Source organism: Aotus nancymaae, unplaced genomic scaffold (assembly GCF_030222135.1).
Source record: "Aotus nancymaae isolate 86718 unplaced genomic scaffold, 86718_ANA_hifiasm-v0.15.2.pri h1tg000004l, whole genome shotgun sequence".
Classification (NCBI taxonomy): Eukaryota; Metazoa; Chordata; class Mammalia; order Primates; family Aotidae; genus Aotus; species Aotus nancymaae.
This window is the reverse complement of record NW_026988415.1, coordinates 19,663,741-19,677,837: the sequence shown is the minus strand read 5'-3', so window position 1 is coordinate 19,677,837 and position 14,097 is coordinate 19,663,741. Positions and strand designations below refer to the sequence as shown.

The following is a 14,097-nucleotide window of genomic DNA, read 5'->3' as shown; positions in this document are numbered from 1 at the left end:
TGTTAGGTAGGCCTGTTTTTGCCTTTGCAGGCCCTACACACTGTCACTTGTGGAGGTTTTAGCCAGCATCATAATAAACATATTAAAATGCATCCACATCCTGCATTAAACATTTATATTTTCGCTATAAATTTTTGAAAATGCTTTGGTAATTTTGCTTTTGAAATTATTTGTCTGTGCATAACTAATTTAATTTACATGGTTGTGATTTCTTCTTCATAAGAATTATATGTACTTGGGAATTCTTGGGAAGTGAGAAGATCCAGCCTAAAAATCATCTTCAAATATAATGGGTTTTTAAATGCATACTAAATTTAGCTGTTAATGAACTTGATATACTATTCTATTTTGTATGCCATTTAATTAAATTATTGTTTTTGAATTTGTCATTTTCTTTTAGTATTTTGTAGCCTTTATTAAATTTTTTTTTTTTTAGAGATAGAGTCTCCTTCTGTTGCCGATGCTGGAGTGCAGTGGCACAATCATAGCTCACTGCAGCCGTGAACTCCTGGGCTCAAAGTGATCCTCCTGCCTCAGCCTCCCGAATAGCTGAGACTATAGGCACATGCCACCATACCCAGCTAATTTTATTTTATTTATTTTTGTAGAGATGGAGGTCTCATTAGATTGCCCAGGCTTGTCTCAAACTTCAAATGATCCTTCTGCCTTGGCCTCCTGAAGTGCTGGGATTACAGGTGTGAGCCACTGTGCTCAGCTCTAGTCTTTTTTAAAGATCCTGTTTTTTAATTTTGTTTCTGAAAAAGACTGGAAGTTCTAGACACTTAGTGATAGTTGTCTAATGGATAAAAGGCACTGAGCACCCATTGAATTTGTGTGAGAGTGTGTGTGTGTGTGTGTGTGTGTGTATCTGTGTATGCACACGCGCATGCAGGTGGTGATGGTGGTGGTAAAGATGGTGAGATTCATGTTATCTTGAAGCCAGAATTTCATTTATTTGAATTTTATTCAATTTTCTTTTAACTCTTTGCATTGGAAGCCATTTATGCAACCATCATTTCCCTGTGAGACCTGTTTTTAGTGTCCTCACCTCAATATATGTTAATTTCCACACAACCTCTTATTCCTCACTTAACAAATATTTATTGAATGCCCACAATGTGCAAGGTACTGTAGACTTGAAGGAAGAAGTATCTTACTTTTTCCCTAAGGCCAGTTCCGCCATCTCCATCTTGGATCTTTGTCCGTCTCAATTACTGAGGGATTTTGCTTGCAACGTTTCTGCCTCTCTCTTCCAGCATCTTTAAAGGCCCCCTCTTTGTTGGCTCCTTCCTCTTTGCTTTAAAGTGGCTTCAGACTTTGTCTACAACCTCTGTTTGACCCTTCTAATTTAATTAAAATTGTACTTTGCTCCTTTTTATTTCCAAACCTCTTCAATCTATGGTGTCTTGTCTCCATTTTCTCACAATACAGCCTCTCCTCAATTCCCCATAATCTTGTTTCTATCCTCACCACTTAATGAAACCAAACAATTATTGGTCTCCAGTGAACTCCTTCACACATCCAAAGAAAGTTTCTTTGGTCCTAATTTTCTTGTCCTATTTTCAGCACTTGATACTGCTAACCCTCCCCTGCATATTCCTTCTTTATCTCTCGTTTTCATTGACTGCAAATGATTTTCAGTGCAGGAAAGTACGTGGAATTACAGGATCAACATATGTACCCACCACCCAGTTCTATCAAATCTTGCAACATCACTTTTCAGATTCTGTTTTCAGAAATAAATATTACAGATATATTTGATATTCTCCGTATGCCCCTCCCCAGTGTCAATCTTCTCCCTCCCTTAAATTTGGTGATCATGCCCTTTCACGTTTTATATACTATTACAGTGCTACTCATCTATGTAGCCATAAGCAATAGATGATATTTTCAGACTTTATATACACAGTATACTATACATGTTTTGCAATTTGCTTTTTGCTCAACATTATATTTTTGAAATTTAACTGTAACTACCTGTAGCTCAAATTCACTCATCAAGAACGCTAGTATTGGCCGGGTGTGGTGGCTAACGCCTGTAATCCAAGCACTTTGGAGGCCAAGGTGGGTGGATCACCTAAGGTCAGGAGTTCAAGACCAGCCTGACCAACATGGTGAAACCCCATCTTAAAAAATAAGAAGAAGAAGAAGAAGAAGAACACTATTATTTATTCATTCACCTGCTGACATTTACTTGGCTTCCATTTTCTGAGATTACGAATAATACTGCAATTAACATTATTTTATATGTCTCTACACTGGTAGAGTTTTGCCAGTGTCTATACCTAGAAATAGAATTTCTAGATTGAGGGGTATTACCTTTATTAGATATCATCAAATTGTTCTTCACAGCAGTTCTACCAACTTAAACTCCTTCTAGCCATAAATCAGAGTTCTACTGCTAGAACCTCAACTACACTTGGGGTTGTCTGATTTTTTAAATTTTCATAAAACTGATGGTTGTGAAATGGTATCTCATGGTTTTACTTTTAATTTCCCTGAATAGTAATAAAGTTAGGCATCCTTTCATGTCTTTATTGGCCATCTGGGTTTCCTTGACTATGAATTACTTACTCACATATTTTGTCAATTTTTCTATTAGATTTCTTTATTTCTTATTTATAGGAGTTCTTATATATCCTGGATACTAAGTCATTCATTCATTTAATCAATATTTTTCTAGCATCTACTTTGCTCCCGGAATGGTTCTAGGCACTGAGAATGCAGCTATGAGCAAAACAGACAAAAATCCTTGCACTCATGGAACTCAACATTCTAGTGGGTGAAGGTAAATGATCAATAATATTGATAAATAAAACAGAAATGGTGGAGAGTGATACATAAGCAGGGAAGAGGGGTAGGGAACATGTATATATAGCAATGGAGAAGGGGATTGTTGAATTATGATTTTCAATACAGTGGTCTAGGAAGGCTTCTGTGAGAAGTAACATTTGAGCAAAGACCTGAGGGAGGTGAGAGTGCAGGCAGAGTGAACAGCAAGTGCAAAGGCTCTGCGGCAAGAGTGTGCCTGGAAAGTCCTAGGAACAGCAAGGAGTCAGTGTGACTAAGCAAAGCTAGAGAGAGTGGTGGGAAATGGTGGGAAGAGAAGTCAGAAAGGTGATGACAGCTTGTCCTTTTTGTTTGTTTGTTTTTTGAGACAAGGTCTTGCTCTGTCACCCTGGCTGGAGCGCAGTGGCGCCATCACGGCTCACTACAGCCGTGATCTTCCTGACTCAAAGGGACGCTCCCACCTTAGCCTCTAGAGTAGTTGGGATTGCAGGCGCTTGCCACCAAACCTGGCTAATTTTTATATTTTTTTGTAGAGATACAGTTTTGCCACCTTGCCCAGGCTGGTCTTGAACTCCTGGGCTCAAGTGATTCCCCTGCCTCGGCCTCCCAAAGTGCTGGGATTACAGGCATGAACCACGGTGCAGGTCAGTCTGTCTTTTAACTTGTTTATATTGCCTTGAGGTACAAACATTTTGAAATTTCATGTAGCTAAATATCTCATTCCATATTCTAAGCTCATAAAGATACTCTTTTTTTTTCTGAAAATTATAATTTTGCTTTTCACATTTAGATCTTTTATCCACCTGGAATTGATTTTTCTTTTATGGTCTGAGGGAGGGGTCTAATTTTATATTTTTCATATGGATAAGCAGTAGTCTTAGTACCACTTAGTGGCTAATCCATTCTTCCCCCACTGATTTGAAATGTTACACACACTGCATATCAACTTTCCATATATGTGTGGGTCTGTTTGGGGGCTTTATATTCTGTTTCATTGGTTGTCTATCTCCACAGTACACTTTTATTAACTATAGACTTACAGTCTTGATATCTAGTCTATTTTTATAGATTCTGGAGCAAATGAATAACACAATTGAAAAATTACTTTGGGAAAATATTTTCATGGCTGTCAACAGAGTAAACAGGTCAAAGTAGAGAGTAAAGTCAACAGGATTTATCTAGAGCAAAATGCAATAACCTAGATAGGCTATCACAAGGGCTTCAATAAAGTTATGGCAGTTTAAATGGAGAGAAAATAAAGAATCTAAAAGCAATTCCAAGTAAAATATCAACAGGGTGTGTTGACTGATTGGATATAGAGATTAGGAGGGGGAAGAAAATATATGGCATTGAAGTGAAATGATAATGAGTTAGTTTTGTCACACAATGATGTGTTAATAATTGACTCTATTTGGTAAGAAGTCTGGGCCAGGGATATATATTTGGATATTGCCCAGTTAGAGGTGACCATGTAAATATACTGAATGATGTGGGTCGTATTGACACAACACGTTTGAGATTCCCCCATAGGTATGACTGTGTTTTGTTTCTGTGGCCATCTTCAAAGTCCTCAGAACAATTCTGATATCACAGATAGCATTTAGAACCCATTCCTTGCTGGACGTGGTAGAGAAGCCCCCAGTCCGTCGGGTCTCTCGCTGCAGTTCCGCATGTTGGCCGCAGGGGGCGGAATCTGCGGCGGCCTGGAAAACTGGCGGGGGCGCGAGGCGCCGCTCTCTCTCGGGTCAGATTCTCAGCTCCCAGCTCCCCGCTCCCGGCTCCCGGCTCCCGGCGCCCGGCGCCTGGCGCGGAGCTGTTCCTCAAACGACACGCAGCCGAGGCGGGTGGGTTTGGGGACGTGGGAGCCAGTGTCGTCGGATCCGCCCGCAGTTCGCAGTCCGGCTGAGCCCGGAGGCCGCCTGGATGGATCCGCCGCTCCCGGTCGGAGCCCAGCCCCTTGCCGTATCCGCCGAAGAGAAGGGGGAGGGGAGGCCGCGCAGGGCCGGGGGTGGGGGTCGGGGGCCCTGCACAACTTGGCGGGCCGGGGCTGCCAGAAGGCCCAGAGGCCGAGCAGAGCGGGGGAGGGGGCCGGCGCTGGAGGTGCAGCAGGGCGGGGGAGAGCGGCCGGGGGACGGGGCAGAAGACCCCCCCCCCTCAGCCCCGCAGCTCACCACCCCTCCCCACCGCGCTTCCAAAGGAGACCCTTGACTAGCGCCCGCATACTGTCGAGGGTATGGAGATGAAGGGTCCTCACCGGAAGCCCTGCGCCCTGACCCTAGCCCAGAGGAACGGGCAATATGAGTAAGTAACCACCTGATTCTCACAGAGGAGGAGAGCCTGCCATTACCTCTCAATCCCAAACTGCGACGGGTCACCCACTCTCCTCGTACTGAGGCCACGAGGGCAACAGCTTCAGGTCCAGGTGTGAAGTGCCAGTGCTCTCTAACCTCGGGGCTTCGTCCCCAAATTCCAAGCCTCTGGATTGTGCTTGGTAGTGTGGCTCAGTGGAAGGACTGAATGGGCGGGGAAGCAGGAGGCCTGGCTTTTTAGTTCCTGCCCCTGCAACTGACATGTATTGTGTAATATTAGGCAAGTCAATAAAGCTTTCTGGGCCAAAGTTAACTCATCAGTTGAATAAAAATATTAACTGCCTTGCCTTATAAAGCCTTTGGAGTTTTAACTGGGGGAAAAATAAATGTGAAAGTGGTTTACAAAAAGTAAAAATGCTATGGAAGTGCTTCATTGTTAACATTACAGACTTGTCTGAACCCTATTCAGCTGGTTTCTCCAGTCTCCCCACCCTCTTATCCCACTTGCTTGAAGGCATATTCATTAATTCAGTAATGGTTTAGTGTCGGCCAGAAACTGCCTCACTTATTGACTTGACTGTTAGAAAGAAAAGGTGATGAAATGTGTAGAAACAGAAATGACAGTTGGTATTTTATCAGTGTGTCACCTTCTACTCTGTCTTAGACATAGGAGCTCAGTAAATACTGTTGACTGACTGATCAAAAGATTATTTTGATAAGCTATCACCATAGCTGCTAACTTCACTCTGTTGTGACTAATGCCTCATCTCAAAAGTATCCATGGTGACCATTACATATCATAGGCTCCTATCCTTGTGTGCCCAAGACACCTCCCTTGGTTATTCACTGGCTTCTTGACATCATATTCCTTCCCAGTTTACAACTTGTTCTCTTAAATCTTGCCATCTCCCAACATTGGATTCTGCCTAAAACCAATTTTCTCAGTCCCACTTTTAGATCCTCTGTGTCTATGTTGTCCAATTTACGAGGAAGAAATTCCCACTGGCCAAATCTGCTCTTCACTGAGACTATTGGTGCCATTCTAACTGGATGTCAACTAGTTCTATGAAGTAGCTCTTTACTGGGTCCTGCTTAGTCAGCTCTATTGGGAAGTTCGTCAAACCCAGATTGCATCAAACCCTGGAAGACTAGTTTAATGAAACTAAACTAAATTCAGAATTTAATGAAACTAAATTCAGAAAAGTGGGATACCACTAACACTTCCAAAGGCTAGAATGGGGTAGAGAGATGTGACCTTGGGCAAACCAATAGAACTTTTGTGCCTTGGTTTCCTCTAACGTAGAAACAAAATTATGAAGACTGAATAGAATAGCTGCATTGTTGAGATGACCACAGCCCAGGAGCTGGTCCCTCGAATTAGTAGAGTTGGAACTCTATTGAGCTAATAAGGAAGTCTTGTGTTCCAATTCTATGTAAGTTATGGGGGTATAGTTGGGGGTAAATGTGGGGGCATGGGGGTATAGTTATTGTATATAACTAACACTCATGGCTGCTTATGTGCCAGGTACTGTTCTAAGCACTTTTCATCAATTAGTTCATTTAATCCACATGTGAGGATTACTATAAAAGGGTAATATCATCACCCCCCTTTTGTAGATAAAGAAATCGAGGCACTGACAGGTTAAGTCACTTGTTCACGATTAGGAAGTAGAATACCTGAGATCTGAACCTATGTAACATGTCTCAGAATTACACTGAGAAGTTTCTCTTGAAATCATTTACTGGCGACACCTAATACCATAATACCATCTATAATCCTCATATTCTTACCTCTCTAGTGCCTTCTCTGATTTGAGTGTCCAGAACTTTTTACTTTTGGCCTTTGTGACCTAGAACTTGAACCCTGTCTTAAATCTTTAGGTCTGTGGTTCCTATTCTCAACCATAGGAAATTTACTTGAGAGACCAAAATTACAATTAAAAATCAGGTTTTTTTTTTGAAATGGAATCAAACACTTAAGATTCATTTTTTTCAAGGATAATAGATTATGGCAAAACCTGTTTGACCTTTAACCTTCCTTTAACAAATCAAAGTGTTTCCTAGGGATAAGGCAGAGTTGGCAGTCAGGATTTGTCACTCTTTTCTGTTTGATGTTTGACAACTACCAAGTTCTGAATTCCATTGTTTTGCTGTATACCGATTATTTTTCTTTGTATTCTGAAATGAATAATTAAACTCAGATCGAATATTTATGCTTATTCTTAGCCCTACTCTTTTGTTGTAATTTAGTGACTAACACGTAGTAAATAGTCAATAAATGTTGTGGAATTCACTTAAATGCTCAGTTTATTTCTGTTTTGTAATGGTTTTCAATGGTCCAGTTCAGATGAAGCTTTATTGCTAATACTCAACACCCTTTCTTCTTTACATATTTTAGCGTTATAGTGGTTTGTGTTTGTCTTCCTCAAAGCAAGCTCTTCCTCCTTAACCCTTGATTTCTCAGCCTTTTATCTGGTTTCTGGTTTCCATCTGGGTTTATAGGACTCTCCACTCAACTCATGAACTTTCCATATTGAAAGGGGCCTGCCCCATATTCCTGTAATCACCTTAAAATACAAACCGCTGCAAATTAAGCAAGAAGGATCAGAGCAGAAAAATAGCATTAATACTTTTATTTCCCTTAGTTCTATCTAAGTAATTACTTATCCTATCCCAGGCTATCCTCTTCAAAGTTAACACATTTGAAAATGCAAAAAGGAAAAGTGACAAGCACCCCAAAAAAGACAACAAAACAGAAATCAAACCCTTCAAAGCAATGACATTTTAATGTCAGAAGTTAAACAGTTATATTTTGAAATTCACCTCTGCTTATGGCGTAATTAAGCTAGTTAATGTATTCAACCAGTATTTGTTGAGCATCTTTTAGGCTGCAGACAAAACAGTATGATCTGGTCCTTGCTTTCAAGGAGCTCAAATCAGTGAGGAGAAATAAATATAACTATATGGAGTGTATAAGTTCTCTATTAGAGGGGCAAACAAAGGCAGTAAGGCCGCTAGTTCTGCTTGGGGGTATTGTGGAAGGCTTCATGGAGGAGGTGTTACTTGAGATGAAACTTGGAAAGAAACAGAGTGTTCCTGGCAAAAACAAAACTAAAAACAACACCTGAAGAGTGCTTGACTTTGGGAATGCTAGTTGACGTTCAGAATGGTTGTTTACTAGTAGGTTATACCTTGATTCTGGGCCATTAAGGATGAATAATAGATGAAAAATTAATATTTCAGAAGTACATATGGATTTAGAAGTATGGATTTCATACTGGGGAGCCAGGTTTACTCGTTTATGTAGAAATACCAGCATAAACTTGATAACCAGAGGAAAAACACAAGGGATGTGAAGGCAATCTGGTTGTGATATCTGCCACCTTGTTGGTCACTGATATTTTGGCTGATCCAGCTGGCTGGGTACCCCCTCTTACTCCTTTATGAATCTGTATGCTTGTTTGAAGAGATTGAACCATTCTTTGGTAAAAAGCCATGGGAATATAATTGGAAAGTTAATTTATAAATTTTCTAATTCATTGATTCCACACACACAAGCAACCACTGTGTGCCAGGCTCCATGCTAGGTACTAGAAATTCCATGGTGTAAAAACAGCTATGGTCCCGGCCCTCATGGACTTCACATCTAGCTGTCATTTCTTCACTCTGGTATGCATACTCTGAAGCTATACTCTGTAATTCATGCTCTTAAACTTGTACACTGTTTTTAGGATGTATGGCATGGAGAACAGTGTGGGTATTCAGATATTGATCACCACTAGCATCCTTTTAAGCCTAGAGTAATATCTAGCTGTCCTGATGCTCAGATCCAGGGAACTAGATGCAGCAAGTCTAATAAATACAGACTAGATTTGTATAACAAGACAGCGAAGTATTTTGTTGCTAAATGGGTTTTTCAGTGGGTATTCTTTGATGCGTTCTTTTGTTTCCTAGGTTAATAATCCAGTTGCATGAAAAGGCACAGCATGTTCAAGATGTCATTCCTATAAATAGCCACTTCAGATGTGTTCAAGGTACTAGCTTTAATTGCTTAGCAAGTTTTATGTTTTTTCGTGGTCATTACTGCATTATGTAATACCATACATATTTAAATTTATCACTGCACATAAAATGAAGTGTATTCCTCTTTGCATAAAAAAGATGACATTGAGGAGATGATACTTTGTCTAAGAATGCTGAAGGGTTATATTGAAATATATTTGTATATATGTATGTGTATATAGTTTCATCTGTTTCCTTGGCTTGGGTTAGAAATGTATGTAGATTGTTACCTGTATAGGTAGTTGTTATGCTGACTGACCTGTATATGGATTTAAATAATGTTCTTGGGCTTAACTGACACAGTGCTCATTGTAAGGTACCAAGGTCACTTGGATTCACACATATTTGGCACTTTCTCCATATGCTATTTGAAATGAAGACAATTGGCAACATACCTTGCCAGATTGTAATATCTTACACTCAGTTGTGCTAATTCTCAAACCTTGACATTGGTGAATCATAAGAAAATTGACTGGGGAGGAAATATTTGGCCTCTTGTCCTCAAATTTGGGGACTGAGCACAGAAAATCTGTTGTTTCATCTGCTACGATGAAACTTAAAAATTGGGAGGTTTGTGTAGGAGGTGTTGCTTCTGTCATCTCACATTGCTCTGGAAAGGAAATTGATACTAGAGAACAAATGCATTCTGTTTCCAGTAGGACCAGTGGCTTCATCAGGCAGAAGCATTCTATATCAATTGTAGCTTCTTGGAAAACTTGTTTTTTTTCAAGACAAGGTTATTTCCCAAGCTCAAGTGATCCTCCCATTTCAGCCTCCCAAGTAGCTGGGACTACAGGAGCACCACCCCCCAACTAATTTTTTTTGTATTTTTTGTAGAGGTGGGGTTTCGCCATGTTGCCCAGGCTGGTTTCAAACTCCTGAGTTCAAGCAATCTGTCTGTGTCAGCCTCCCAAAGTGCTGGGATTACAGGCATGAGCCAGCATGCCTGGCCTTTCTTGGAAAACTTAAATCTTACCTTGTATGAAATCTTTCTTAAACTACATTGAACTTTTTTTTTGTTTAATCACAAAGTGGCATGTACATAACGTAATGTGTTTGGAAAGAACAGAAAAGTGTAAAGAAAATAGGTCACTTAGATTCCCATCCTTCAGAGATAGACACCTAGCATTTTCCTTTTTTCTACACATGCATTGCAGGGTGAGTCATACTCATCTTACACAATTTTTTGTCTGTTCTACATGCTATCATATTATGAGCACTTTTCCATGCCATTTATGGCTATATACCATTCCAGTTATGAATGATCTATAATGTAATTATTCCCCTATGTTGACACTTGGGTTATTTTTCACTAGTATAAATAGTAATATGATGAACATCTCTGCATATAAATATACCTGCACATCTCTTATTTCCTCAGGATTTATTCCTTTAAGTGAAAATACTAAGCTAGTGGATATGACTTTTTAAGAATGCATGTGTTAAGAATTAAAAATAGCGTCAATGAATAGTGAACATATTGTATAGAAGAATTAAGTGACAGCTATTTAGCCTGCCCCATATGAGAGAGACATACTAAACAAGGTAGCTGCGTGCCATAGTGTTATTGTGGTCACCTCAGTTTTCAAGGTGTAGCCTTTTACAGAGGGAAAGAGCCAAGGAACATGACTTTAAATTAATATCCTATGAACTTTGTACCTTTTTATTCTACCTCTAGGATCTCTTTTACCCTGTTTCTGATTGTTAGATCATAGTGCTGCTTCTTAGGATCTGGGAAAATATGTGCACACATGTAATATAGTTCCCCATGACTGAAGGAAGACTTATGTATGATTTTCATCTTTCTATTTCCTGATCTGTTCATTTATTTTGTAAACTGTGTCCAGGCACAGTGGGCACCTGTAATCCCAACGTTGGGAAGCTGAGGCAGGAGGATTGCTTGAGCCTAGGAGTTCAATACCAGCCTGGGCAACATAGCAAGACCCCATCTCTACAAAAATAAAATTTAAAAAACAACATTTGCCAAATGTGGTGGCACATACCTGTAGTCCCAGCTACTCGGGAGACTGAAGCAGGAGGATTGCTTGAGCCCAGTAGTTTGAGGCTGCAGCGAGCTGTGATTGCGCCATTGCATGCTAACCTGGGTGAGAGAGTAAGGCCATTTCTAAAGAAAAAGAAAACCATCTGTGAACACTCAGGTTTTACAGAACTAAAAGTTAATGAAGATGGGTAGTAAACATACAATATCTATGTTTTGATGCCCTAATTCCCCTTGTTTAATCATCTAAATAATAATATCGAGACTCCTTTCTAGTATTAAGTGATGCCCTAATTCCCCTTGTTTAATCATCCTAATAATAATATTGAGATTGCTTTCTAGTATTAAATGACTTAGTTCCTTGCCAGTTGCTTCCGCTGTACCTGAGTAATAGAGCTAAATAAACAATTCAGTCTTGGGAGGGAAGTGGAAAAGGTGAGATGACTACATTTGACCAAGGTAGATCCAGCCTAATCCCAAGGAGTCTGTACCCAGAGTTCAATTAGCCAGGAGGGTCTGGCAGGTACAGTTGGTCAAATCCAGAGAAGTCAGAGGGAAAGAGATAGGTTGGGTCTAGACACTAGTTGTAAAGGAAAGAAGTCCAGGAGAACCATCAAGAGATAAGAGAACTGTAAATTTGCAGACTGCTTTGTACCCTGTTGGGGATGGAGGGCCTTGGGCACACAGGTATTAATTGTAACCTGAAGGTATATTCTACCCTGTGTGGGGCAGGGGCAGAGGTGATGAGATCACTGGGAAATTTTCAGAGAATAGATCTGAGTTAAGAAAGTAATTCACCTCTGGGCTTTCAGGGTCACTTCCTTTGCCTTCTAGTATCTAAAGGAGTATCTAAAGCACACAGAGTTAAATCAGTATGATAGTTAAGGGGAGTTAAACTTGCTTTCACTTGAATTAGCATGTTGTTGTGTTCTGTACTATTAATTTCTTGTTCCTTGATTTGCTTTGAAGAGTTCCATTTGGTTACTTCTTCAGTTCATTTTTATTTTAGTTGATTTGCTCATAGTCTTTAGAAACTAGTGGTATGAAAATCCCTTTTTAAAAAATATTAAACAAAAAAAGGATTTGAAAAAATGTGTTCCAAGACCTAGGAGTAGTGACGGAGAGAAGCAGTTATTTAGTTAGGCATGTATTCTTTTGGTTGTAATGAGTAGTTTTCTCTTCCCTGATCCTACTCTCTTTTTTTTCCCCTCTCAGAAGCAGAAGAAACTCTATTGATTCACATAGCTTCTAACAGTGAGTATCTTTCCAAATGTGCTTGATTTTTATTCAACAAATATTTACTTGAACACTCATTATATTTAAGACACTTTTACGGCACATTTTTTAATTTCACCATCTATTCCTGTAGTCTCCTGTAGCAGCCATACAAATTAGCATTGTTTCCCAAAAAGATGTAGGCTATGCCTAAGAAAAAGCAGGTGGCTGGTAAGAATCTTTATAAAAATTAAAAATAATGATCTACCTTTCTAATGCTGAACGTCCTTGAGCTACCAGTATTGTTGCTGTCAGTTAAATCATTGCTGTAAAATTGATAATTGTAGGAAGGGCTAATAAAATGTTTAAAGCACATAAGGTTTATTGGTGGGGTTTTTGTTGTCATTTTTTAACTGCTATTACATTTTAAGTTTTTTTCCCCATCCTCTTTTTCAACTTTGTTTGTTAAGTCATAATATTTTCCTTTATTTGTTGTATTTTTTTTGAAGACTGAAGAGTCCCTTAAATTGCTTGTCCAGGCAGTCCTTTAAAAAAAAAGTTTGGTCTTTTATTTAAGCCCCATCCCCTCAAGGCATTTCTTTATTAGAGGGTACATGATTTTTTTTTTTTTTTTTTTTTTTTTTTTTTTTTTAGATGGAGTTTCGCTCTTGTTATCCAGGCTGGAGTGCAATGGAGCGATCTCGGCTCACTGCAACCTCCGCCTCCCGGGTTCAGGCAAGTCTCCTGCCTCAGCCTCCTGAGTAGCTGGGATTACAGGCACGTGCCACCATGCCCAGCTAATTTTTTTTTTGTATTTTTAGTAGAGATGGGGTTTCACCATGTTGACCAGGATGGTCTCGATCTCTTGACCTCGTGATCCACCCGCCTCGGCCTCCCAAAGTGCTGGGATTACAGGCTTGAGCCACCGCGCCCGGCGGGTACATGATTTTCTCTTCAATGTTTCCATTCTCTCATTTTTATCTGTTTGAAGCAAATCATCTTTGACTTTCTGTGCAAGCTGTTCTTTGTTTATCATTTAATCGTACTATTTTATGGGGTGGAGAAAATGGGCACTCGATGCAACTGTGAGGCTGCTATGGAAAAGAGTATCTGACCACATGAATCTAAATCAAATTGGTTGCTTTATCTCTTGGTTGAGTCTTTGGATGAGTGGGAACTGGCACGGAGCTTGGCACTATGGGTTTACATAACTTTGTTTAGATAGAGTCCCTGCCCTTGGCACCATTAATTTATATTGAACAGTTTAAGTAAGCTTTTTTTCTGGCTTGAGTTTTCTTTTTCTTTTTTTCTTTTTTGGTCGTGGATTTTAGAAGTCTTAAGGGCTGTGTCTGAAAGGCCAGGTAAACCCATCTGCAAGTATCCAAGAGATAAAATAACTTAATGTCTATGTCTTACTGTGCCTAGAAAGGAGAAGGCAAAAACAACACTTAAAAAAGCAAAATTATAACAAAGGCAGTTCTGTAACAACTGACATTGCCGCTGAAATAAGAGATGGAAATGTCCTGTATTTGATGTGGAGAGGCATTTGATTCAAAACTGAAAAGTTAAACTGAGCTGTGCCTTTTCTCTTATAAACACCTAATTTTCAGCATTAGTTTTGTTGTAACTTCTTCTACATTAGCCATGTGTTGCTATGTCCAGAGTTCTAGTTACTGGCTCATAGGGGGAAAATAGGTAAGTGACCACTTGACTAAAATCCTT

At 39.7% G+C, this 14,097-nt stretch overlaps 2 protein-coding genes across 4 annotated transcripts in view; one reads left to right on the top strand and one right to left on the bottom strand.

The window, feature by feature from the left end:
• Window positions 1-5,244, bottom strand: part of SMARCA1 (SWI/SNF related, matrix associated, actin dependent regulator of chromatin, subfamily a, member 1) — a 95,911-nt gene extending 90,667 nt beyond the window's left edge. Inside the window, exon 1 of the mRNA XM_064361264.1 lies at window positions 5,138-5,244. The gene's annotated coding sequence lies outside the window, so the exon portion shown is untranslated. The remainder of the gene's footprint in view (window positions 1-5,137) is intronic.
• OCRL (OCRL inositol polyphosphate-5-phosphatase) overlaps window positions 5,018-14,097 on the top strand; it is a 48,733-nt gene continuing 39,653 nt past the window's right edge. For all 3 annotated transcript variants that reach the window (XM_012458725.2, XM_012458724.2, XM_012458723.2), the window contains exons 1-3: window positions 5,018-5,091; window positions 9,054-9,133; window positions 12,376-12,414. In XM_012458725.2, the coding sequence (XP_012314148.1) occupies window positions 5,024-5,091; window positions 9,054-9,133; window positions 12,376-12,414 (187 nt within the window). In that variant the 5' untranslated portion in view covers window positions 5,018-5,023. The remainder of the gene's footprint in view (window positions 5,092-9,053; window positions 9,134-12,375; window positions 12,415-14,097) is intronic.